Consider the following 26,566-nt stretch of genomic DNA (forward strand, 5'->3'; position numbering starts at 1 on the left):
TTGGATTGGCAACTAAATGATCGCGCATTTTGTCGATACCATCTAATGTCAAAATCCGCAATCACTTAGTCGCCAGCCCAATAGATTCTCTCGAGAGTGTGAATCTTGGTCTTTGGACGTTTTATTCTTCGGAAGGACGTTTCATCGAAACGCGCATTTGCTTGGAACGATGGCTTAGCGGCTTACCGATTTAATACGTTGAGGGTGCTGATGGCAGATGACTGTACGGTGACTCCCAGAGGCGGATGACGCGAGCGCGTAACGCGTTAAGAAAGAAGAAAAACCTCTCGGTGGCTACGCGATTTCGGTTCTGCTTCGGATCGACGCGTTAAGGCGATCTTTTAGCGAACGACATACGTACACACGGATATACATATACTTGGTGCGTAGGTTTAGAAACGGCGCGAGGGTGTGCGTACGTAGAATCGGATCGCGATCGTTGAGAACGAAAAGAAACATAGATGACCAAGATACTCGGAAGAATAAGAACACCTAAGAAACACTATACGATAACTAGCGTAATGAAAAAGCGAAGCAAAATAATGCAATCGGTAAAATACGCACAAAAGGAGGAAGAAAAAGGACGATGGAGAGGAAAGAAAAAAAGCGAACGTAACGAAATAGCAGCCAGTAGGATTAGAGAACGAAGAAGGATACGATCGAAGGTAAGATACTGAAAAAAGAAAAAAAAGATGAAATGAAAAGAAAAAGACTAAACTACTGCAAATGAATAGTAGGATAACTAGTATTAAAAAGTGGATGAAGAAAGGATGGAATGGCAAGCCGGAGAAGCGACGGTGGCGAGGAGAACCGTAGGTTTCGAAGGAGGGATGAACGAGGTGTGTGGGTAGGGACAGGGTTAACGCGGAAGCGTTCGAAACAGGGCGAAGAGGAGCGTTAAAGGGGCGGGAGCGAAGGAGAACAGTGGGGGCTTCCGGAGGCACCGTGGACCATGCGCTTTCGCGTCCGACCGAAAGGACTTTGGATCTTCGAGGATCGGGAAGAGAGGTGACGGGTAAAGAAGTGGCAGAGGCGCGAACGTGGACGTGGCCGCGATCGCGAACGCGAACGCGAAAGCGAATGCGGACGACGGTGGGCAGAGAGTGCGACCGAGCCCCGAGCCGGAAAAATCGGGGTGAGATGCACCCTCGCCACCATCGTCACTCTCAATCGGCCGCGACGCTTCCACCTGAAAGCACGGCTGCTGCACGCTAACCGGCTCGACGTCTCGTTCACCAGCGATTCATCGATTCCGAGGGGCCGACTTCTCTATCGTCTGCTCGCACCTTCCATCCACTTTGCCCTACCGATCCGTCTTCAACGCCATAGGTAAGAAATTTCACTCGTCGTTTTCCATAATATCGATGGCTTGCGGCATGACTATCGTGCGTCCATCTCTGGCATTTTCGAGAAAAATAAGTCAAACGGATGCTCCGCGCGTCGTTGCGTTTGTTCTCGTCGATGATATTGTAAAATTGGTTGCAAATTGTACGATGTCGCGATTTCTTTGCTGCATAGAGAATGACGAAGACGGAACACGATGACGAGAGTAAGCGTAGTAAACAAAGATATTTACCAAGTGGATGTAAATGCGATTTTTGTACAGCGTAAAGAAACCGGTGAGGAAGCTATTTTCCTGCACGTGAAAGCTCAAATTTGACAAGAAACGGGCGTACGATATTTTTGCAGCGAGGCATCGATATTTTCTTCCATTTAGTCTCTCTCGCGTTTCCCTTTTCAGTTTCGTTTTCGTTTTTGTTTCTCCGTGCATGCGGTGGAGGAGAAAAAAAAGCTCGAACAACAGTTTGAAAAGGAAGCTTCATTTTAGAAAATGGAGTTAATATGAACGAGAACGATTAAACGATTAATAGATATAATTCAGAGGCTGTCATCAACATGGTGAAAAACGTTCAGTACCACGAATATGTCATTGACGTAACGTAGTTGTTATACACAAGCATGAACGTCAAACTTTCTTTTGTACGCCACTGTATAACGTTTTACGATATCGACGAAGGCAACTATCGACGCGTTGTTCCTTTTACAGTACAAACGCTTAGATTTCCGAAGATTTCGATAAAAACAGAGTGGCAACTGACAGCGGATGAGAACGACGATCGACACGAGAGTTCGTTGCGCGAGAGTTCAGATTCGCGAAAGTTTAGATAAAAGCGGAGTGACGATCGCGAACCAGTGGATCGATGAATGAACAGGAAAGGAGGAGAAGGAGGAGAAGAAGGAGAAGGAGGAGAAGGAGAAGCAAGAATTTTGATCGTCGACGCCCTGCTTCTGCTCCGAACGACGATCAATGACAAGAGAAAAGATCAGATTCGTGTTCGATTCGTGTTCCTCCTTTCTCTACTCTTTCGATAAAAGAAGGCAAGTGCGCGGCTTTTCCTTTTTCTGGTTAAATTTCCGTTTGTCTCGCCTGTTTCTCGCGATTGCTCGGGGTCGCGTACCATTCTAATCGAGGCTCTGGTCGAGTTTAAAGCTCGGTTTCGATTCACACTCCAGGCTGTACCCTCATTTCCGTGTGTCTCACGCAGGTTTGGCTTTAGATTCGACCGCACGGTTGCGAAATCTTCCTCCTCCGCTTTGACATTTTACTTCGTCGGCTGCGACGACAACGATTAAAATTAGAACGTAAGGAAGAAATCTTGATCGCGCTGCCTGAGAATCTCGCCGATATTCTTTCGGATCGGAGCGTCGTATTTCCGAATGTTTGACAGGAACGAGACGTTTTTGATAACGGTTCGGAAGAAAAACAGTTTCCGGTATCAAGCTCGCGAGGTTAATAGATCGGTAACAAGGTTATAAAGCAATCTGCATAACCCTGCTCGGTACTTTGCTCGAGCTACAGGCTTGTCTCGTAGCACTGCGAGCGGTCTTGTAATTACCAGGTATAATGCGATTACTCGATCGCCAGACTCGCCGTAACCGAGAAGGCAGTTTCTCCTTCGAACTCACTCTCCGCTCTTCCTTTTCCTCGCCTTTTCTGTCCTTCGCCTCTCGCTCGGTCTCTTCCTTTCCTCCCCGTTTCGTTCTTCTTCCATTTCTCTTTTTTTCTCTCTTCTTCCTAATTATTTCATTTCTCTTTCTTTTTAATAATTCTTATTTTTGCAATTTTCCTGTCTACCGAGATGTCTCGCCGTAGCGTAGAAGGCAGTTTCACTGTTCTTTCATCTCCTCGCCTTTTCTCTCTCTCTCTATTTCACAGTTCTCTCTTTTCCTCCTCTTTTACCTTCTTTCATTTCTCCTTTTCTTCTTTTACCGTTCCCAGTGATTTCATTTCTCTTTCCGTTAATAATTCTTATTTTTGCAATTTGTCTGTCTACGAAGGCGTCTCGCCGTAACGGGGAAAGCAGTTTCTCCGCTCTCCCTTCTTTTTGTCTTCTCTACCTTTCATTTCCTTCTCGGTTTCTTCTCTTTCCTTTACTTTTCTTTCTTTCTTCCTCCGCTTGTCTTTCTCACGCTCCCTCTGCTCCGTTGATAATTTCACGTCTTCGCAATCTGCCTATTTATGACGGTTTGTTAGAGTTTGTATCGATTGAAAAAGCAAGCCGGTCGCTGCGCCCTATGCAAAGATAGCGAGACGGCCGATGAGTTTCGTAATACGTATCCGAGGATATCGTAAATTCGTTTAAACGACGTCACAGCCGTAATTTTATTTCGCGTTCCTGCTTCCCTTCAATCGTATTCCTTCGGTCGAGTCTCGCCACTTCCACGTTTTCCTTTTTTCACTGCCCCTATTGCTGATTCACGATGTCGCACCCTATAACATCCCCACGAGATCAAAACTCTCCGGGATATAGACGCGTATTCGCGATTTGATTGTTTCGACGAGTCGTGTGTCCATAGTGCGCTCTACGTGTACTACGTGCGTTACGACGAGTACTGAACCCGTGGATTGCAAATTATTCTCCAAGCGATCGTCACGGTTATTTTCTCTTGGCAATTTTTAACATTTATTCATCGTATTTTAACGTGGCCACGTTGTAGACGCGTTACATATACGCTTTAAATAAACATAAATCGACGTGATCTTAGTGGAAGATTTTTAACATTTATCTATTTTAATATTGCTACATCGTACGTCACATATGTTAAGTATAGAAATAAATTACTGCAATTTGTTTCGATTAGGCATTGCTAGAATTTGTTTATTTTAATACTATTTAATATTCCATCCTATATTGAATATGTTGAACGAAAATAAATCGCCGCTTGTTTAGCGTTCAGCCGTTTTAATTGCATCGTACGTTGCGTGTATTATCTAAAAATAAATTCTCGCAATCTCATATTTTTTCAAATACGCGTAAGGAATTCCCATTGAATGGCCGTGCTTCACTTTTGATATTTTTATATTTGGCATTCGCGTACGATCTCATTATGCATTTTTGCATATTTGCGCTTCGTATAAACGCACAAATACCGCAGTTTACGTGTTACGTAAAGAAATTCAAAAGATAGCTGTTTATTTTTGTCAAGCTGTATTTTAATCACGAGGTTGCGGCTAAATGGCGAATTGCAAGGATTTCATTTTTTATAATTATTATACCTAGGCGCGATAGAATATGCCAGCATTAGATAATAAAATTAGCATTTTCGATTGCCGATCCTTGTGCAACTACTTTACTAATCGATAAGCGGTTTATCGTTAGAGCCGACAATTTATGGATTATAAGTCAATGTTAACGCAGTCGCTGATATTAAATAGATAGTAAAATATATCACTGCTGATTTCAATTTATAATCTACTAATTTCATAGAAAGACTGAAAGTGTCTCTTTGCCATTATACTAACGCCTCGTTGGCACATTTATCTCTATACAATTTCAGATAACGTTACTACAAATTGTCTGAAGTGGCCGAGTACTTGTTTATGAAGAGTAATATGCATCAAAGAAAGATCAATTATATTCCATTAAACGATATCTTCCTACATAGAGAATCAATTAGTCATAACTTCATAACTTTATTGTCGTAACAGCAATAAGTCGCGAAAATAAATGTCAAAAAAGATTGCTGCATGCACGCACTATCCTAGACTGTAGACAACAGAATCATTTTTCCTCCTCACACTTACTGTTTCTCTTTTCTCTCCTCTGTCGTACTACGTTCTTCCTGCGTATGGAAACGACGTGAAAGTGTATTGTACAGATATTGTTATCGAAGAAGCCATATTTCCAATCGGAAAATTCCCCATCACCGGTCATTGTCTATCAACAGGGTGCAATGATTTTCGAAAATCGCAGTAGATGCAGCTGTGGCGGCGAACGTTCCACGTAGATCGTCTCGACACTCGTTCTAAGCTCGTTATTCCGGCTTAACGATCGTCTTTCTCGTCTCTCGCTCTCCTCTGTCTTTCATTTTGTATGCATAAACATCCGCTATACGCGAGGTTTCGTTCACTTTGAACGTAAGCGGTGTAAACGGTCAACCATTTGTGTACATGTAATCTCAGTATAGCGTGCGACTTCCTCCGGGAACATTGGCGAAGACAAGAAGACGAACACATTAGGTACAAAAGAAGAGTAAAGTAATTTGTGAAACGTAGTAGGCGGATATTCGTGTTGCGTCCTGCGATTCAATGGAAATCTCGGATATCGGTGTAAAGTGCATTTAGCACATTTTGCTATGAAAGAATGGTTTCTAAATGACACACGGTATGGTAAGTTCTGATAATTCTTTTGCGCCGTAGGCTGTTGTTCCGTCGAGACAACCAGCGGAATAATTATCCTGGACACAGTGATATATTCTATTCTTATTTCAGTATTATTTTTTTTTATGCAAACTGTGCTTTAGACCTTTGTCGAGTAAATTCCAAACACCTGTGCCTCTTGTGTTCAACATTACATCGTCTTCTGTTTACGAATTGTCAACCTGTGTGTACCGAAACGATCGACAGGAACCGTAGAACCATACTTTGCAGTTCACCTTTCGAGCGTTCGCTGAGATAAATAAATATAGCGAAAAGAAGCAACTTTCCTGCGACTTGTAATTTCTGCAAGTAACGTAGAAATATACGTGACAATTTCAAACAGACATTTATCCTACCTAATTCAAGTCCACGTGTAATACCACAATCTGACTCGATTCTAGTGATCACAGCACTTTTCACGTTGTGTATACTATATACGGACTAGACTTTCAAAGAATCGATTCAACTTTGGCCAAAATGTGCTACGGACAAATGTGCTTCAAGCTTTCTCAATTAGTCGAAAATTACGTATTCTCGATTACGGTTCGCAAGTAAAGAAACGTAAAGTACGAAGCCTAACAACCTAACGGCAGATGATGAAGCTCGACGAAACGTGAGTGTAAGAAGGGAGAGAAAAAAAGGAAAAGAAAGGTGTGACAGGATTATTGCAGAGTTTCTATCCGTATGTCGAAGACGGAGCCGTGAATCGATCTGTCGGCTAATCGCTTCCTCGGTCGGCCAACTTGTTGAGGCGCGAAGCAACAGTTTGCCTTTTAAACGCGTCTCCTCGCGCCCCCGTCTTTCGTCCTCCTCAATTTCCATCTACTCTTCTTTTTTTTTTCTTTTTTTCATCCAGAAAATTTCTTTTCCCAGTTGTGCCAGATCTGACTCGGCAAGGTTTGAAAAGATAGTTAACGTAATACGGTTCGAGGAAAGTCGATTACATTCGTCGCGATTAATCGCGTCCTACTCAAGTAATTCTCTCTGTTGGCTGCGAGAGTCGCGTTATTAAGTTGTCTGGAAGATACGATCGAGCTATTCATTCGACGGAACTGTGCTATTCCGGTTGTTCGGTCTGCAGCAGCACCAGCAGCAGCAGCACCAGCAGCAGCAGCAGTACTAATTGCTTCTCAAAGTGGAAACTAAGTTTACGAGAGAGGAGGAGTTACCGCGGCGCGTGCAAAGGGTTCGTCTGTCGGAAATCCGATCTGACTGGGTCTCTTGGAAAGGAAACGATTTTCGTTAGCCGGTTACCGTGCGTATCCTCTATACTCTATTACGTTATACGTCTTTCGCTAGTCAGTTCTACCATGACTCGTGGTTCGTGAAAAAGAATCGGGAATCGAAGGAGCAGTCTGTAGAGGCGAATAAAACGTACGAGCCTGGAATGAACGTAAGATAAATCGAGCTGGTTGACGGTCGACACGATTTTTCTATTAACTCGCCTTTCTCGCCGTAGGAATGACTCGTGAAAGTACATATTCCAACAGTTAGCGTAGGACATTTTTATGAATACGTTACTACGTTGTAGGAAATGTACGTTTGAAAATTAATTAACGCTATGATTAACACGACTATGTATAATGGTATAATTCGTACAACCTTATATTGGTAAAATTTGTACTGTTTTATATTGGTAAAATCTGCACTGTTTTATATTGGCCAAATTTGTACATTTTTATATCGCTAACCAAAGAATAACATTTATTACAAACATATATTTGCTAGAAAATTAGGGCACAGCAAGAACAGTGATACATTAACGATATAACGAGATGTACGTTGGTACAATTTGCACAATTTTATATTACTACAATTTGTACAATTTTGTATTGGTAGAATCTGCACTATTTTATATTGGTCAAATTTGTACATTTTTATACCGCTAACCAAAGAATAACATTTATTACAAACATATATTTGCTAGAAAATTAGGGCACAGCAAGAACAGTGATACTTTGAAGTTTCATTAACGATATATCAAGATGTATGTTGGTACAATTAGCACAATTTTACATTACTAAAATTTGTACAATTTTATATTGGTAAAATCAATCCGAATATAAATATAACAGTGACAAGACCATTTAATGCAAGCACAGCATGAACAGTGGTGTTACAATAGTCTTGTTAAATATTGTAGCTAATTAATACGACGAATAATTGACTGTCTAAATACTTTGGCGATCTCTACGAGCTATATGTTCACAATAAATAGCATAGAACTCCTACAGATATACAGGGTGGTTCATAACTGGTGGTACAAGCGGAAAGGGGGTGATTCTACGCGAAAAAAGAAGTCGAAAATATAGAATAAAATTTTTTCTTAATTTATTAAATTTTTTTAAAAATCTACAGTGAGTGATTATAACGAGATGCGATAAAGTGCAGGCGTACCGAGCGAAAATTCAAAGTCGATTTTCTCGAAAACAAAGCCTCGAACGAAAAATTTTTATTCCATATTTTCGACTTCTTTTTTCGCCTAGAATCACCCCTTTCCGCTTGTACCACCAGTTACCAACCACCCTGTATATCACATACACAACGAACACCTATTTACTCGCCCTTTCCGCTCGTACCACCAATTATCAACCACCCTGTATATTTTAAAAAGAGATTCATCCAATAAAATCGTGATAATCGTGTTTCGTTACAGTTCTAAGGGAATTCGAAGGAGTTTCAAGCAACGCACATGAGACATATCCGTAAAACGTTTCCGCATATGCGTTCAAATATTTTCGCCAGCCACTGTATATTCATTCGCAATGCGCGTCGAGTCGATGCACGAGCACGAGCGAAAAGAGAAAATGAGTGTAAGAATAGGTGGGACGAGACGAGAGGCAGAATAGGGGTGAAAGTGGGGATGGGGAAAGGTCCGGTGTCGATTAAGTTCAGGTCGGGAACAGGGGTGTGAAAAAAAGGGTGGTCGAGTGGCGCGGATGTTGATGGTGGTGAAGGAGCAGCGTGGAAGCGCGTACGCGTTCATCGAAACGGGATAACGAGGTCGGACGAGTTGCTGGTTCCACAGTCACTTCATCAACGCGAAGCCAACTAAACTGTCAATCGCAAAGCCACTACCATGTCAAACCCTTTCGACAGCATCTAGATTCTCGTCGATAACGCGTTGTACTTCAGGCATCGATTCCAGGCGTCCGCGGTTGCACGCGGTACGACTTCTCGAAAATTCAATTCGAGCTCGATTAACCATTGCAACGAACCGTCTTTCCATCTATATAACACAGAGGTGCATATACATCTATCGGGGAAACAGGTGTCGTTAACTGTGTTCGATACCTTCTTCATACGATGAAGCGAAATTGGATGAAACGAAGTGAAAACAATAGCCGGTAATACAACAGGCTACGGCTATTTGTACACCGTTGTATTTATCCTGGTATTTCCAATGTGCTAATTAATTAGGCTTGGGCAATATCAAATTTCCTGGTATTTAGTAGCCTCTTCGTACGATTACAGAGATACAAAATAGAAAGAAGATATAATAAGTAAATGTAAAATAGAAATACGATATAGGAATATAGTAGGGAAGATCGATACTGTGAAAATGAAATGTAGGAGAAGAAAAAGTAAAAATAGACGCAATGTGTATGCACAAGTACCTTTCGTAGTCGCTGTATATATTGGCGAAAATAAAACAAAGTTAACAAAGTCGACGTGAAAAGAAAGTGAAAAGAAGATCTTTGAAGCGTAGAGTGTCCAAACAGATATAAAGGATAGTGGAATTACGCAGGTATTATTTATCGAGAAAACGAGTTTCGCGAACTCCTCTTGTTGTACCTCGTCGACGTAACATGCTCGCCAAGATGAAACGAAATTAAATGAAACGAAATGGACAGAGCAGTAGCTACCAAATACAGAGTGTCCAAATATTTATGGAGGTAGCGGAGACATGCATATATGTATGTCTTTCTAAGCGAATAGATATACGGGTGCCTTAGTTAGGGATGACCGTGTACAGGATCGAGCGAAATATTGATAAGACAAGGGTGTGCGCGCCTGTGTTCTGGCAAATGAAGGAAGAAACCAAGTGGTAAACAGATATCTAAGGCAAGGAGCAGTAGATAGAGAAGCGAGGATATCGGAGGGAAGAAAAGAATTGGCAAGGAGAAATCGCGAAGAGTTAACAGGGGAGGGATGACAGCCGGGCGTGGCGGGTGGTGAACGGGGATGGAGAGAGAAGCAATCAGCATTTTCCTGAAAGCCGGGTCCCCTGGGTGCGTGCATTATTCTCGGAAAAGACCGAAGAAGATTTTTCTCTTACCACTTTGGTTGGCTCCCATACTTTGCTTTCCTCTCTTTCCGTCGTGTTTCATTCTCTTATCTGTTCGGTAATTACGACGAAGAATGACCGCGAGCAGTTCCGTCTCTGCCTGCGAGAAGTCTTTACCGGCTTTTCGTTCTTACGATATTCCGTCTTTTCTCGTGTACGATCTATTCTCTTCATTTCGTTTCATCCACTTTCGTTTCGTTCTCGCGAATTTGCATATCCACGCGAAGAAAGTAGCGAAGAGAACTAACCGTTTTCCCAGTATATATATGTCGATGCACGCGCTATTGTTCGCTGGTATTGGGTTTCTTTTATTTATTTATTTACTTAATTTACATTACAATTTACGTTACAATTTGTCCAGTTGGACGTTTGATAAATTTTTCTAACTTTATTGCTAAATGACGTGTGGATAGCTACCCCCAACCGGATACCGTCTTTGAGTTTGTCTATTTTATTTCTTTAGCGAGGTCAGTGAGGAGCTATCCTTTTAGTCTTCTTTTTATATGGGTTTTTCTGCAACCAGCTGGTTCGGATGTGTTGACATTCTTTCCTTGTATTTTGTTGCGTATCTGCCGATTTCTTCTTCGACCGTTCATAAGGTATTGGATTGAGTTTGTCCAGTCCAGTAGGTGTTACATTTTCGGGACTATTATAGCGTGACTATGTTGCTATCACCATGTCCCTTGCCAATAGACAGAAAATCCTTCTGTGCACCCGCGCTACGCAGGAAGTTCGTATCGACGTAAAACGCGATTTCTCTGTACTCGTCCTCGTCAATTTGTTATCGATGTTGTTTAATCATTGTTAAGAAATCGAGTGTGCACCCGAGCAAACTTTATTGGGCTCACACTCATCGTCCGATGGAAATATCATATGTACGTCCTCGTTCATAAATATTAGGATGCTTAACTACGGGAAATTAACTTAACACTAGCTTAACTACAGGAATTAATTATTTAAGAATTATTATCTTAGACAAATAAGAGAGGACATTGCCTATAGAATAATTTTTAAGAAAATTTTTCAAATATTACACCAACGTGAAGTATACGTGCCTCATACAGTTTCTTTTCTTTTTTTTTTTTTATTATTTAATTTGTACTTTACAATTTGTCCAGCTGGACATTCGGAAATTTTTCCAACTTTCTTTATACGGTGACTACAAAAAGCATATGCGCGTGTTTTAATCATCCACCAAATGTCCAGCTGGACAAATAGTAAAGTACAAATGAAATAAATAAAAAGAAGCCGCATCTTAATTTTTCAATAAAGTGTTCTTTACCTTTCCTCGTGTAAAGGTATATTCTACTTAAAGAAATAATACGAAACTTACGAAATACTCTAACGAATGCACCGGTATACGATAATTCTTTACAGCGACGGTAAATTTTCAATAATTTGGGAATATCCAAATACATTTTTCAGCCACGGTAAAGTTACGATAATTTGGAAATATCTAAATATTTATGGAGAACAGCGTACGACGAAATTCCGAATTATCTATTATACGAAATTATCGGAAGGGACAACCAGGTGGACTAGACGGATAAACGATCGAACATCGAATGATGGAGAGGTGTGTACATTACGCTGAAAGAAGCGAACGAAAGCCAAAGGAGGCTTATCTCGCGCCAGCAACCCTCTCGAAGACGACGGGTTCTATATCCGAATAGAGTTCTTCTTTTCTTTTCTCTTTTTTCTACCTTTTCGGTTGGTCGGTGATCTATCGACTGCACGAGTTTCTGCAGATTGCTTCGCGGATTCTTCTTTGTGCCCTTTGGTGGAAAAAAGAGAAATCGAGAAAGCGCCTTTTAATGAGGTGACAAGGAGGCAAGTGGTAGGAATCGTTGCCAGGTACCGCTTTAGACGGCCTTAATGGTTTCCTATTCACGGGGAGCGTGCGAAAATTAGCCGAGCTAAAAGCATCGAGTAATCGAGTTATTACGAATAAAAGAGGAGCGGCGAGGGCATCGCCTGTGGAATGGTTGCGCGACAGTTCATGGGAGATACCGTTAAAAGCGACCAATTAATGCCGTTAATTCTATAGCCCAAGCATCGAACGATTTTGATCGTGTTTCAGAGAGAAATTATTCCAGATTTTCGAAATAGACGTATAGCTATCGAGAGCCTTGCACGTAGATCGAAGAGTACGTAAATTACTATCTTTTCCTAAAAACGATATACATATTTTTTTTTTTTTTTTTATTTAATTTGTACTTTGCAATTTGTCCAGCTGGACATTCGGTAAATCGAACGATATAAATGAACCGAAAAATATTTTCTTTGCGTTGCTAACGCGAACCTACGTTCGATTATTAGTCGCCAATGTACAGAGACGTGGGAAAAGTGTTTGGTCAGATAGATTTTTTACTTTGGATCGAAAAGACGATATTTCCGAGTCTTTTATAAATTTTATAAAGTATTTTAAATCTTCTGCAGCATAAAATGAATACATTGCTTATGCTACACCCTCTATACCATACTTGTATATTATACGTTCATTCGCTCCACATTGAGAAATACGAAGCGTGAATGAAACAAAGAGGAAGGTTCATCTCGGCTGATTTATCGGACTACGCGATTGTCGGTGTATTTTTAAATGTAAAAATAAGTTGGAAAATACGCGGCAAACGACATTTCTCCGCAGGAACTTTCTTCGTTGTTTTAATGTCTGATATCGCCCACTGCCTAAAGTACACGTTGATTAACGTGAATTTTCTGATACGTCGTAAAATCTATAAAAGACACGAGTTGAAACTGTGGAAATTCCATTCGATCGTCGAACGCGTGAAATTTTGTCGGAAGAATTTGTACTCGACAAAGAGTACGTCGAGTGCCGGAAGTTCGAATCACGAGCCAGCAAATGCCCTTTCTCAAAGATTTTCCTATTTCTACCACTTTCTACTGTCCCATTTTCGATAGGAAGTTCCTTTCGCCGCGTAAATCGACGAATCTCCGAACGGAGTGAAACGAAACTTGATTTTAGCGTTTTCGACGCTCGATGACGCTCGAAGATCTTTCGAGAAAACGTGCTGAACAACGGAATGGAACGAATAAACGTAGCTAAAAGGACTTGCCATCGATTGCACACACATATACACGCACACAACGATACCTTTGATCCATTAATTAGTTTACTCGGTCGGCATCTCTCTTCGACACGACTTTGCTGTAACTTAAACACAACTTCGACGCGATTTCTTTATGTACGGCTTTCTCGAAAACTTCGCAAACCTTCTTTTGCCTATATTTTTTTTTTATTTAGTTGTTTACATTCACAATTTGTCCGATTTGGACATTTGGTAGAATCCCTATATTTTAGTAAATAGCTAGAAAAATTTACCGAAAGTCCAGCTGGACAAATTGTAAAGTACAAATTAAAGAATAATAAAAAAAGAAATTTTAGTAAATCCTTTTAGTTTTGTATTAAATGGAGTGGGGGTTTTCATGTAAATTTATATCTTTATGGGCACGACTGAAGAGATAAAACTCGAGCAGAGATTCGAAGAGTGAAAGAAGTAGAAGAGGCCGTAAGTGCCATTTTTAAAAAAAGAATTTCTTTTTCCTTGAAAAGGTTGTTTATACGAAAGCCACGATCAGTGAATATGGAGAGAAGTATTATGGTAATAATGCATGCAGTTCTTAGTATTTCGTATGTGATATAGGATGTACACGTTTGCACGATCAGTGTACTGCGGATTTCCGTATTATCGTATTTTGGATTTTTTGGAAATTTGAAAGTACGAAATTGCACAGAATGTGGGTACATAATATACGTACACATATAGGGGAAAATGTATAAAATATTCAAGATATATAGTGGTTTTTATAACACTTGGTAGGTAACGCGATTGTGCAAGTCCTATTTTTTAAAATTATATTCAGAAGAACACGAACTCGCATAAAGATCCGCTGTCTAATGATCAGTTTTCTAGATTAAACTCTAAGTGGCATGCGCCAGCGAGCCCCTTTCCTCGTACTTGAACATGTACGTAGATAAATCTGCTTCAATTATCCCATTAAATAAGAAAATCTGTACTGGCACTTACAGCGTTTTTAAGAAAACTACATAATGGGCGTCTACATCCTTTCTTAAAATATAAAATCGTTCGTTCCTAAAGTACAAAATGCAAAATCTTATCTTTAGTTAACAGGTGTGTGAAACATTGAAATAAAAATATCGTAAAGCGATATATAGTACGTGTAACAAATAAGTTCTCTTATATTTTATCACCAAATAACATTTTGTGTAAATAACGTTGACGTTGTTTTCTACAAAACTTTACCTTCAGCATTTGCAGTTTTATTTACTTTCGTTCTTCGCCTCTTTTGCCCATTAAACATTATAACGAGTAATATACTTGGCATATTGTATACGTCTCTACATATTTTACGTATTCTATGCATTTCTGCAATTTTCAATTCCTGATAAATGCATAAATACCCGCGTTACATTCGTAGCTACGAACGCCACAAATTTCGATTTTTCTACGTTACGGTTAATTCGACAGAAACGAAACATATTCGAAGGGAGCTGGATGGCAGGTCGTATATTCGGTCCAATGGTTAAAGGTTTACAGCTTTTAATAATGGCGACAATTGGATATATTACGGGCCTGATGACCGTAACGAGCCTCGTTCGAAACTGTTTGTAAATTCAGGATTAGTTCTTCCTTTGTAGTTTAGAAGAAATTGTCTTGTCGTAAAGCGAGGACAATTATAATTCCAACTTCTGGAAGTTTCGATTTTATTACTCGCCGTTGAACTGCTCAAGCAAAAGAAGTCGATTTGGAAAAACTAGAGTGCGGAATACAGCCCTAAGCGTAGGGTCATAATTAGCGGCTAGATCAATCGGTGACCCTACTCAACGCTTTTGTCGAAAGTTGGAAACTTTAACCACTGACCGATTTTACGCCCCCGCCATATTCCTTCCACCTACGTAATAGGTAATAATGGACAGCAGAAAATTATCTATGATGAAGTTAACAACATAATTTATAGACGTTTAAATATATTCGTGTAAGCGGTGATGAATTTCCATTGAGGTTTCAAGCGTTTAGTAAAAGTAAAGATAGAACTGTAATGATAACTTGTAATTGGTTTTAGCCCGTATTTCACAGCGTACAAATAACTTCTTTTTTTCATTTTCCAACTGTTGAAATAGCTTTATTTTTTATCTATTTTCTTTCTTTTTTTTTTTTGCAGATTATCCAACGAACCAAGACGAGTGACTCATAGAACAAGGATGGGTGGTGGAGAATGGAGCGGCTGGTTGCAACGATGTCGAGAATCGCGAAAGCTGGTTCTCGTAATCGTTGCCATCGCTCTGCTCTTAGACAATATGCTTCTGACCACGGTTGGTGAGTAGCGTCGATTTCCAACAGACGATTCGATTCCTTTCGTCAATTGATTAATCGATTTCTTCGACTGCTTCAAAATTCTATTATCTATTACTATCTTCTTATTATCAATAACAATTTTTCGTTCGACGCTTTGTTTTCGAGAAAATCGACTTTGAATTTTCGCTGGGTACGCCTGCACTTTATCGCGTCTGTAGATTTTTAAAAAAATTTTTTAAATTAAAAAAAAAATTTTATTCGATATTTTCGACTCCTTTTTTCGCGTAGAATCACCCCCTTTCCGCTTGTACCACCAGTTACCAACCACCCTGTATAATTACGTATATAATTTTTAACTATTATTAATCACTTACTGTGACCGTTTCGGTTAATTTCTCTTTATATGAATTCGTCGGTATCCTTTGGGTGATTCATTCCATGTCAATCGAACGTCCATTTGAAAAAAAAAAAAAACTATCGATCAGCACTGTTCGGTAGACAAACGATATGTACCGATGCTTAAAGACGAACTAATTACATTCTGGCTTAAAGTCAAAACGATAATCTCACGTTTAAAATTAGACTAATAATCTTATCTCTCGTATTAACATTTCAACAATATGCCAAAGATCGTAAGTCATAGATACATTTTAATTGAAATATAGTTTATGCTAGCTATTCGTATTTATGGATTTCTGACGAGACAAACTTTAATAACTCACAAATTCTAATGTTCTTGAAACTGTACGGGTTTGTAGGCGATTTCGAGACAAGTGTCGTCAAACTACCCCTTCGGTCTTTTGGTTACTCAGCGAATATTGTAGCTTCTTGTTACAGTATTATTTCATAGAGCTTGTACGTGCTACAGTTTACTCGTTTATGCTTACGGTGTTACAGATATAATTACGCGTTAATTATATAGGAGAACTTGATATAAAGAACTTATTTCTAATATTTAAGCAAAGATTTGCCTCACCTGCCAAATACTATGAACGCATTTCTACCTCTTCGAATTCGCAGTCTAGCGATAAGTTTGCTTTACGTATACTTTGTCAGAAGTTCTAGCTTCGCGGGCAGATTCATGAATTCATATGATTCCTAAGATGCACATTCGTTCATCGAAAACTAGCAGCAAACTGTAATCGAACTAAAGTCATTAGTAAACTGCGGATTTTCATATATCTATGACAAATTTAAAGAATCGAAAACCCACAGAACGTATGTGACACGCAAAGATATATAAAATATTCAAAGTGATGTACTCTCGTCATAATCTTCGCTAGACGAAACAAATTACTATGTAAATTTCATTTCCTTAGTTCTCCCCGTAAAAGTACGAAAAAAAAGGAATCCATAATCTACGATTCGTAACTCGTCGTTTGACTAACAATGCTAATCGATAAATTATCTGATAAAAGCAAAAGAGCCGCGAAAATTCGGGAAAATATTTTTGAACGGTGAGGTAGATTCAGGCGAATGTTGCCCGTTTTATCCGCTCTTGAATCATTTATTCTTAACTCTTCCAGCTTGCTGGATTCTCAGACTCGCGATCATGTTCGAGTCTTCGTTCGACCAAAATGTCCACGATCAAGTTCTTAAACCATAGGGAGAGCGCGTTATATATATGTGGTTTTAGCTGTGAAAGAAAGTACGGGATATTAAATATAGGAAATAAAATACAGGGAATAAAATATAGGAAATAAAATGTGGGGAAATAAAATCGAAGGAAATGGTTAAAAAAATGGATAGGACGTTAGCGAATGGTTACTCGGATTTTCCAGTTGTTTAGCTTTTTTACTCTTGACCGATAGTGGTCAAGTAGAGGTGGAGAGCTGGCTTTCTTTTATCGTGCCCTCGAAACATGTTTAATTCACGAGGCACGCGTCTATATGACCCCCATACGATTCTTCGCTCGGAAAGCTAGAAGCTGGCAGGAAATATACGCGAGGGGACGGCTGACGACGTTCCGGCAATCCAGATAAGTGGTCATACATTTATGTAGCGTATACGAAACAGCTTCCCAGCGTTCTCACGCGCGCTAACAAATTATGGAAACGCGCTTCCGATGGATAAAACGATCGTGAACCTTCGTCGCCCTTTTAACACCGTACCTTCGTTTCTGATTTCTTATTACCATTTCCTTTTCCCCTTAGAAAGTAACGGTTTATCAGTTTACATCACTGATTCCTTCTTTCGTCGCATCGCTAACGATCGCAAGCTTTTCTACATGGTCTCGCTTCGAACAGTTTTACGTACTCGTTAAATTCATCGAGCAATGGGTCTCTGAATTTCCTGCAAACAATTTTTATAACCATTCGACGTGTTTTTACAAGTCTCCAGCGATTCGATAATTACCTTGTGCAAATACTAAACTTCGATGAATTAATTATGTCTCTAACAATGTGTGTCGATTATCGCGCTTCACACCAGAGCAGCAGGTGTTCTGATACTTACGAAGGGAACACATACACACGCGCGGGCGCGTATTCATACATGGAGACCTCTGTACGTTGGATAGATTCAGCAACAAGTAATTTCATTTTCTGAAAACGAATTTGTTAAGATTTGGTTTCCTGACAAAGGTACCATTTAATTAGAAAAAAGAGAAAGACGTTCCGACTTACGAGAGTTTCAAGACGTCACGAAGTTTGGGATTGGAGCATCGCGAATTTACAAGTTCGAGTCTCGGCGTATTTCTACTTACGACTGGCGCGAACAGAAATTAAAAAAAAAAAATTGATAACGCTCTGTTGTTGTTGGAGGTGCTGGGATTTGAACCCAGGACTTTCAGCATGCGAAGCAGACACTCTACCACTGAGTTACACCCCCGAGCTGTTACATGCAACAACGGAACACCTCGTCACCGAAGCCAGAACATACACGCGTTCTGAATTTTAATTTAGTATTATACCGTAGAATTACTTTGTCGAATAGATTCTTTGCTGCTACTAAATAGATTTTGTCTTCTCCATTCTATCTTTGTCTTATGCTCTGTACGTTTCCAATGATTGTGCCGCAGTGCCCATTATACCGGAGTTTCTATACGACATCAAGCACCCTAACGCAACCTTGAGTCAGCATCTGAACGAGGGTGGTTCCCGTCGAACGTTCACCGGTATTCAAGCAACAAGCGGTAATATCGTCACATCTACGAGTCCCAGTGTAACAACTACGCCAAAATGTCCTTGTGCTGTGACCAAGTCGAACGATTCTCAATTGGAGTTTCTTTACGTGAGCACGCCTTCTAGCATCGAGTCAAGCGGTTTGCTTGGTAAGAGTAAATAATTTCGTGATATCGTGACCCTCTTGCACTTGCTTTAGAGCGTGCCAATGTTTCGTTGTATTCGAGAAAATATTTATCTACAACCATCGAATTTTTATTTCGAACGAATATAATTTACTCGAACGTTCTGTTTGTTTGCGAAAAATTATCTTCGATGGGAAATCTCCGTGTGATGAATGCAGAAAATTTGTAATACGATTAGTATACCGTGATTAATCGCTATTGGCACGCGTTTTTCCCAGAGAGTACAAATAGCGGCGAAATAAATTCGGCAACGGAAGATCCGGACGAAAAGGCGCAACGACATCGCGAGTTGCTGCAAGAAACGACTGCTGTTGGTTTAATGTTCGCCTCCAAGGCTTTCGTTCAATTGCTGGCAAATCCAATCGTCGGTCCGCTTACCCACAAGTAAGCGAGTGCATACATAATGTACGCTGTATATGTATGTATATTAAGTTGTATAATATGCTCGTTTGTTCCTTTTATATAAGATTATTATTGTTTTTGTTTATTATTTTGTTCCGTTATCATTTGCAATGGGATTAAGTTTCTTTTCAGTGATCTAAAAATTTCAAAAAATTGCATACCATTATATTCTTCTCTAATGATTTTCCTAATTTTCTAAATATCGAGACAAACAACATTAATTTTACATGACTTAAGTTGCATCTGTATATCGTTCTTCCACTTAATTATTCGATTATTACTCGAAATAAACATGTGAAAGCCGTTTCACGCGTATTTGTAGCGCGTCAAAGTACAGAAACCAACTCGTTATTTGTCTGATTTGACCAAAACCATTGCGTTTCTTTCCAGAATCGGTTATAGCATACCCATGTTCACTGGCTTCATCATTATGTTCCTTTCAACACTGATATTTGCGTTTGGACGAAGCTACGGAATTCTTTTCTTAGCGAGGGCGCTTCAGGGAATCGGCTCTTCGTGTTCCAGCGTTTCAGGTAAACCCGATAAATACGAAGCACGTGTCTAACGTTTCCCTCGTGAGAAGCAACCCACGTGTGAATATTGAATACGTATCAATGGGGTCGAGAATGATGAAGAAGATCGCTTAACACATTCCAGACAGATGTATCTCGCCGCAATGACCGACGTCCACATATGCATGTCATCAGTCTCTTTGGTCAATTGTCAGACAGTTACAAGTCTAGATAATGTTTCTGTCTATTATATACGTATTATATAGTTTTCCAATGCTTGAACTAAATATTATTATCTTCTGCGTATTTCTTTTCTTTTTTTTTTTTAGACGCTATTTTTAAAACGCTATTTTATTCGGATGACGCACATAGCGTCAAAAATTGTCTAACATGTGTTTTTTTAATCCTACATTGATTAGCTTTACTTGCTTTTTATTACAAATGTAAAAAATATTTCCGTCATTGGGATGAGTTTTATTGAAAATCACCGGTCTCGAATGTATTAAGCCAGCAGAGCGAATGTATTAAATGTCCTTTTATGAGTATCATTAATCCTGTTACAATCCCCTATAGATACTTTAACCTTGCTCTCATTCTAGCAAATAAAGAAATTTATAGCGTTTTAAAGAGATGTTTGACAAGACAACAAGAAACAAGATCTCTTTCGTATTTTGTCCAAACCGAAGATATTTTTTAACGTTAAAGAAATATAATTGGACTTCATTCTGTTCGAATTTCGATCGATCGTTCGATTCATTCACAGGTATGGGAATGTTGGCCGAAAGATACCAAGACGACAAGGAACGTGGTAACGCGATGGGTATTGCACTCGGTGGATTGGCTCTTGGTGTTCTCATCGGACCTCCATTTGGCGGCGCGATGTACGAATATGTCGGAAAATCTGCTCCGTTCTTGGTACTTTCGGCATTGGCCCTTGGCGACGGAAGTGAGTATTTCTCCATGTTCATCTTTTTCTTACGCGCCATTTACTTCCATTCTATCTTACATTTATCGATTGCACTTTGTATAATACCATTCCCAGTTTTGCAACTTCTGGTGCTTCAACCGTCTGTCGTGTACACCGAAGCGGAACCACCGTCTCTCAAATCTCTGGTCACCGATCCTTACATCGGTTTAGCTGCTGGTAACTATTATTTTTCCATCCACTAACCTGAAAAAATGAAATCTTCAATAAGGGCGAGAAACCTAGCCAATATACGAGATATTAAGTATCAAAGGTTTACGCCAAACGTATTATATCGATCTGTTTGTTCGTTGATCTATATACAGTACCTGGAAAAAGAAAGTTTAAAGTTAGCAAGTAATTTAATTGTATATGCGCATGTTAGTAACTTTTGTACCAGATATTTTTCACCATATTGTCGTGTATGTTGCATTTATTCATTACTCTTGTCAAGTACAATTTTATAGAATTCTTTCATCCCCTAAACTGCATTTCTTCCACCTTAGATTAACACGTATTATCACCATTTCAATTGCCAATGACCAATCTATTTTTCAGGTGCTATTACGTTCGCCAATATGGGTATCGCAATGCTAGAGCCTAGTCTTCCTATCTGGATGATGGACACGATGGATGCGAGTAGATGGGAGCAAGGTGCCGCCTTTCTACCGGCAAGCATTAGTTATCTGATCGGTACTAATCTTTTCGGACCACTCGGACATAGAATGGGCAGGTTAGTAGACGTTATTACAAATATCTTCTCCTCTAAGCCCTCCTTCTAATATTCACCAGTAAATGTCAGACATTTTGAATATTTTATATTTTGTAAAAATTTAATTCTGCTAGCAGTGGATAAGCAAACACGTGATTACCATCGCCTGGATAGCTCAGTCGGTAGAGCATCAGACTTTTAATCTGAGGGTCCAGGGTTCGAGTCCCTGTTCGGGCGGCTTAATTTTTGTATTTTTTTCTTTTTTCTCTTTTCCTAATAACTTTCTCCCGTATTTGTAAACCAGAAATATTTATGCAAATTTAGCTTTTTACGAACATAATTAAAGAAATGAAACCCAATTAGAGATTCGTTTTACACACGAAAATAAAAATAAATTTACATACTTCTGTATAATATATACATTCTGTTTTTTTTTTATATTTTAAATTTATACAATAAATGTATAAATATCCACAATTTACTTATTTTCAATTCGTTCTATTCGAACTATTTTCTCGTATATCTACCAATATCTCTTTCTTTTTATTATAGATGGTTAGCTGCATTGATCGGGTTGGTCGTGATCGGCATTTGCTTGATGTGCGTAAGTATTTCATTTTTTCTTATTTTATTTGTACGGACCAACATGAATCATCGTCAAACTATAGAGCACGACATTTTTTTTATTATTATTTTCTTAAACAATGATACGAATAGTTTTCTCACATTCACAGATACCGCTGGCTAAAAGTATTCATCATCTGATCGTACCTAACGCAGGCTTGGGATTTGCTATCGGAATGGTGGACAGTTCGATGATGCCGGAATTGGGATACTTAGTCGACATACGACACACCGCTGTCTATGGAAGTGTATATGCTATCGGAGATGTTGCGTTTTGTTTAGGTTTTGCCGTTGGTACGTGCATATGTGAAAAATCCGCTTGATAATTGAACGTAATCAATAATATTGTCAATATTGTAAGATTCTCAACAAAGATATTATCTGTCTATAAATATTGACAATATTGTATTGACAATACATATTGATCCTTCTAGTTGAAAATCTTGAAATAATGACATATACTGATAGTCTGGGGGCATCGAATGCCAAATGCTAGGTTTATAACTAGATTAACTTCACATTTTACATTTTTTTATTTCATAACCTAGATACGTGATTAACAGGTTGACAGCGGAACGATGTCACGTATTGTTCTGCTATGACTGATTTTTTTTAAACTTATCGATCTTTTCGATAATTTTTAATAACAATAATAATAATAATAATTTGTGCGTGACGCCAATGTGGTGTCATTGTCAGGAATCAAATCGGACCATTTGTATGGCACATTAATATTCTCTATTACCTCTTTCTTGTTATTCATTTCTTATTTTTTTTTAAATCTGATAGAACACCAATTTGCGGGTTCTTCAAATATTTTAATTCACGCGGATTTCCATTCCAATCATCGTTTAAACATTCGTTCGCGTTCAAATTTTAAACATGCGACGAACTTTTTACTCTTTCAGTGAAATTTTAATTTTTAATTAAATCTCAAAAAAGTTGTGATACTTGTAATATTCTGATTATTAATCGTTCATTATCAGGACCTGCTTTGAGTGGTACGTTAGTCAACAGTATTGGCTTTGAATGGATGTTATTTGGCATTGCCATTTTGAACTTTATTTATGCCCCACTGATGTACTTTTTGCGGGCGCCGCCAACGAAAGAGGAACAGAAGGTAAGACGAAAGTTCTTGCTTCTATTTGTTCAAAAATTCGTAATTGAAAGCTTGTTCGATCGTCGTATTGATGATGTATTACCTTCTAGTCGTTGATAATTGGCGAAAAGTCGTCTGTGCGCTACGTAACGTACCAGAATGAGGAAGAGGAACAGTAAATGGACGGATATTTCTGAACACAGGATAGCGGCGTGCATTTCGTTCTCTACATTCTTGAAGATGGAACAACGAGTTAAATGTAATACGGAAAATCTCTATGTTAATAACGTTCCGAGAAATCTAGATAGGTAAAATATTATTATGTATCCCTTTGTCTAGCGCAATCTGTATATACACGTAACATTAGATCGTAAGAATAAGTGTGTGCGTTCAAGAGAATCGTATACGTCGATGACACGTAGCTAACGTCGATAAATTACACTTACGTCGAATTGATCGAGGCACCGAGGCAAAAATACATCGATATAACGAACACGTGTGTAGCTTAAACGCACGATGCCCAAGATTGGGATGTTGTCCTGTCGTAAAACGCAAACTGTGTGAAATTTCAACCGCTCGAGTCATTGTCGATGTTTCAAAGAGTATCAATTTCCTAAAGAAAGAAGAAAATTATTTACTCGGAGAACCGCCTGCTTTGGATTCCCTGAATGGCTGCAGGGAAACCATGCGATAATGGCGAGCAGGCAGGATGAAGAGTTCTCGAAATTACATTGGATCGAATTGTGAATTAGTATTGAATCGACCATGAGAAGTGGTTTGATTACCCTTTACGTAAGCATACTTACGAAGCATGTAATGCCTTAAGGATTGGAGATTCGCGAGTTTGTGTTTAACGAGTTAGGATAAAGACCGAATTTCGACACGTTCTTTCGCACGATGCATGATACTCGTCAGATCGATCCGCTGACGAGTATTTTCGTTGTGCTCTACGATAGATTATTCGCCAATAACCAAAGAGAAATATTCCTCTGACGTGGAGGAAATATATTCAAACCAAAATGAAACTATAATTATCGAAGGATGAGTCAACAGCGTTCAACGAATTTGCAAATTACACGATAAACTTTATGTGAGTTCGCGGCGGAAAACTCTAACAAGAAAATGTTTGTGCTTCCTTTTTCTGTGCGTGTAATGCTTTCCGACGATCAAGTCGATTCCTTTTTGTCCGTTGTGCGTGTTTGTGATAGGTATCAAACGAATTAAAATATAGAAACGTAGGAACCAAACTCGTATATAACACGTTCTTTTCTTCTAATAATTCTATGTAGACAATATACAATCCATACATACACGCGCGCGTATAATATATTAGCTATAGGTAGGACATATCTATAGAAAAATATCATAGAACGTATATATCGTTTACTTATATCGCTACAAAATATGCTAGAGTTGATCATTGTATAATTGTTGTTTGCTCGTGGAAAATGCATAATGTCGTTACGAACAAAAGTTATATGATTATAAATACGTTTGGATTCTAAGCTACTGCGAATGCGTATGGAAATTAACAAAAATACGGATCGTGTCGTTGCATGTTAGATGAATCTCGAGTGCGAGGTTATCACGATTGAATTTCGTGATACATATTTTCCGATAAGAAAAATATTATATATCTCTGTAGTAATGTTGTAGAACGTTTGAATTCATGATGTTGCCGAACCTGTACAAAAGTATGTATTATGTTAATATACATATAATAATATATATATAGCAGAAGGGTTGCAACGAGATGAAATATAATATGGAGTACATATGCATATATAGAATAGAATTCTATTCAAGAGAGAGAGAGACAGTTTTCCACCGCGAATTCCGTGAATTCTCGAGGTTGCGTTACGTTGTTACGCGAACGCCGACCTACTCCCGATATGAAACGCGAGTCAATTCGATTTGCAAATTCATCGCGAACGTTTGCCACGACCGAGCGTACTCGAGAGGAAAAGGTAACAGAGTAGGGGCATCGTGTTCACAAAAGTGGATCGAGATCTCGAACGATTTCCAGAACCGAGTGTAACGAGCCAAAGAGGTTAAAGAAACGTACGAATTGTCATCCTTGCATTGATATATCGTTATAAATTATCTGTATTAATGTTACAATGCAACATATATTCTCGTTAAGGATTCTTTACATTTCTGTAAATATAGAAAACGTACGTATGTATTTAAGGAGCAATTATAACAGAATGTAGTTAACATTTACGGGTCAACTTCATTATTAATCAACAACGATTTACCAGCTTCTTCATTTCCATATTCTTCTTTTTCTAGACTATGATTTAACCAACATGAAAGATCTGTCGCGTACGATAGAACTTCGACCATGATGTATAATTATTAGATTGCGGATATTTATGCAAATTCATATTTTTATGAATATGTACATGTTAGAAAATCGAGCTTAAATGGTTCTATTGTCTAAATATCATAGCAAATGCCCTACTTTCGATGTTTTATATATCTTCATATGCTATATGTACTGTGTCCATTATTGTACCTTTAAATTTGGCATAAGTACATAAAAATCCACAGTCTAGTAATTATGGTCTATTATTACACTCATCTGATGTTATCTCGCTTTTGCAACATTTTGTCTTAGCGTTCCATGTCGGATGAATTGAAAGTGATTGCTGCTATTGCAAACAGACAATAAGCGATATCATGAAACGTGAAAGTTTCTTGGCACACGAAATCGCGGAAACAAACGGTCGTTTTAATCGTTGTTTGATGAAACCTTCTCTTTGATAAATAATGCGTCCTTGATCCATTTGGGCTTGACAGGTTGTTAAATGTCGTTGAAAGTGAGTTTCATTGAATTTAGACGAAGCCAGAACGAATAACAGATGTCTCACATATATCTAAGTGTGCATAATTCTATCTCCAACGGGCATTGCGTGCAGGCATAAGCCAATAAATTACCAATACATTTTCCTTCCTCCTGTCCTCTGTCATTGTAACGTATATACATATATGCATATAATATTTAACCAGCTGGTGTATGGGTCCGATTTAATCTGTCTGTGTAGTCGTCGAAAAACAGCGAGACTCAAGAAGGAGAAAGGTATTTTTTATTCTTGATAAGCGATGCAATTGTATTGTGTGTGCGTACGTGTGTGTGTACTTATGTAAAGTTGTATCGAACTTTTGAAGTACGTAAAAATGCATGTATTTGCGAAAGGAATATTATATGGCAAGGGAATTAGAACGCGCACGCAAATCGACTCTGAAAATCGTCAGTTTTTCGCTCAACGATATCGATGTCCGAACGCGATGCTCCAAAACATTTCGAATTTTTATCTCATAAGATCGCTACAAACACGAGGCAACCTTATTTCAAATGAATCGAGTGTTATTCGACGTTATTTGTCGTTGAAACGCATGATATGTTTATGTGTATGTTGTTCAATAATATGTATTTAAATAAACATTTACGTGTTTAACGTGAAAAATCATTGCATATATATATGTTCATGTCTGGGAAAATTAAAAATAGAATATTAGTACTTCATGAATATTCTATGAGTGTTAGATTAGGTAATATCTTTTTCTGGTCACGGTGCATTGTACATTTCAATACATTATGATAGAAATATATAT

The 26,566-nt window shown here is 38.8% G+C and overlaps 1 protein-coding gene, 1 long non-coding RNA gene and 2 other non-coding genes across 8 annotated transcripts; 2 read left to right on the top strand and 2 right to left on the bottom strand.

Moving 5' to 3' along the window:
* The first annotated feature begins 1,053 nt into the window (after positions 1–1,053).
* LOC100741179 (synaptic vesicular amine transporter) lies at positions 1,054–26,418 on the top strand. Of its 5 annotated transcripts, none has more exons than XM_012381713.3 (12): positions 1,054–1,329; positions 15,195–15,349; positions 18,348–18,599; positions 18,854–19,019; positions 19,428–19,570; positions 20,313–20,495; positions 20,592–20,693; positions 21,072–21,246; positions 21,778–21,829; positions 21,960–22,143; positions 22,836–22,969; positions 23,059–26,418. In XM_012381713.3, exons 2-12 carry the CDS (start codon positions 15,235–15,237, stop codon positions 23,125–23,127), a joined length of 1,575 nt encoding a protein of 524 aa, XP_012237136.1. In that variant the 5' UTR covers positions 1,054–1,329; positions 15,195–15,234; the 3' UTR covers positions 23,128–26,418. The 5 variants fall into 5 exon arrangements, with proteins under 5 accessions (XP_012237136.1, XP_033174942.1, XP_033174943.1 ...); XM_033319051.1 differs by lacking the exon at positions 1,054–1,329 and adding an exon at positions 5,440–5,521; XM_033319052.1 differs by lacking the exon at positions 1,054–1,329 and adding an exon at positions 5,572–5,671.
* Positions 18,086–18,157, bottom strand: TRNAA-CGC. The gene has a single exon. It is a non-coding gene; the product is annotated as a tRNA-Ala (tRNA).
* Positions 20,406–21,077, bottom strand: LOC117151281. The gene is made up of 2 exons (XR_004461083.1): positions 20,911–21,077; positions 20,406–20,720 (listed from the first exon to the last, which is right to left on the bottom strand). It is a non-coding gene; the product is annotated as an uncharacterized LOC117151281 (long non-coding RNA).
* TRNAK-UUU lies at positions 21,390–21,462 on the top strand. The gene has a single exon. It is a non-coding gene; the product is annotated as a tRNA-Lys (tRNA).
* Positions 26,419–26,566: the final 148 nt, after the last annotated feature.

The sequence above is a fragment of the Bombus impatiens genome, unplaced genomic scaffold, assembly GCF_000188095.3.
Source record: "Bombus impatiens unplaced genomic scaffold, BIMP_2.2 scf_0135, whole genome shotgun sequence".
Classification (NCBI taxonomy): domain Eukaryota; kingdom Metazoa; phylum Arthropoda; class Insecta; order Hymenoptera; family Apidae; genus Bombus; species Bombus impatiens.

What these genes read in the sequence shown, in the direction of transcription:
- LOC100741179 (XM_033319049.1), top strand. An exon ending in TATGCTTCTGACCACGGTTG is followed by an intron (nt 15,350 to 18,347) that starts GTGAGTAGCGTC and finishes ATTGTGCCGCAG; the next exon opens with TGCCCATTATACCGGAGTTT. An exon ending in CGAGTCAAGCGGTTTGCTTG is followed by an intron (nt 18,600 to 18,853) that starts GTAAGAGTAAAT and finishes CGTTTTTCCCAG; the next exon opens with AGAGTACAAATAGCGGCGAA.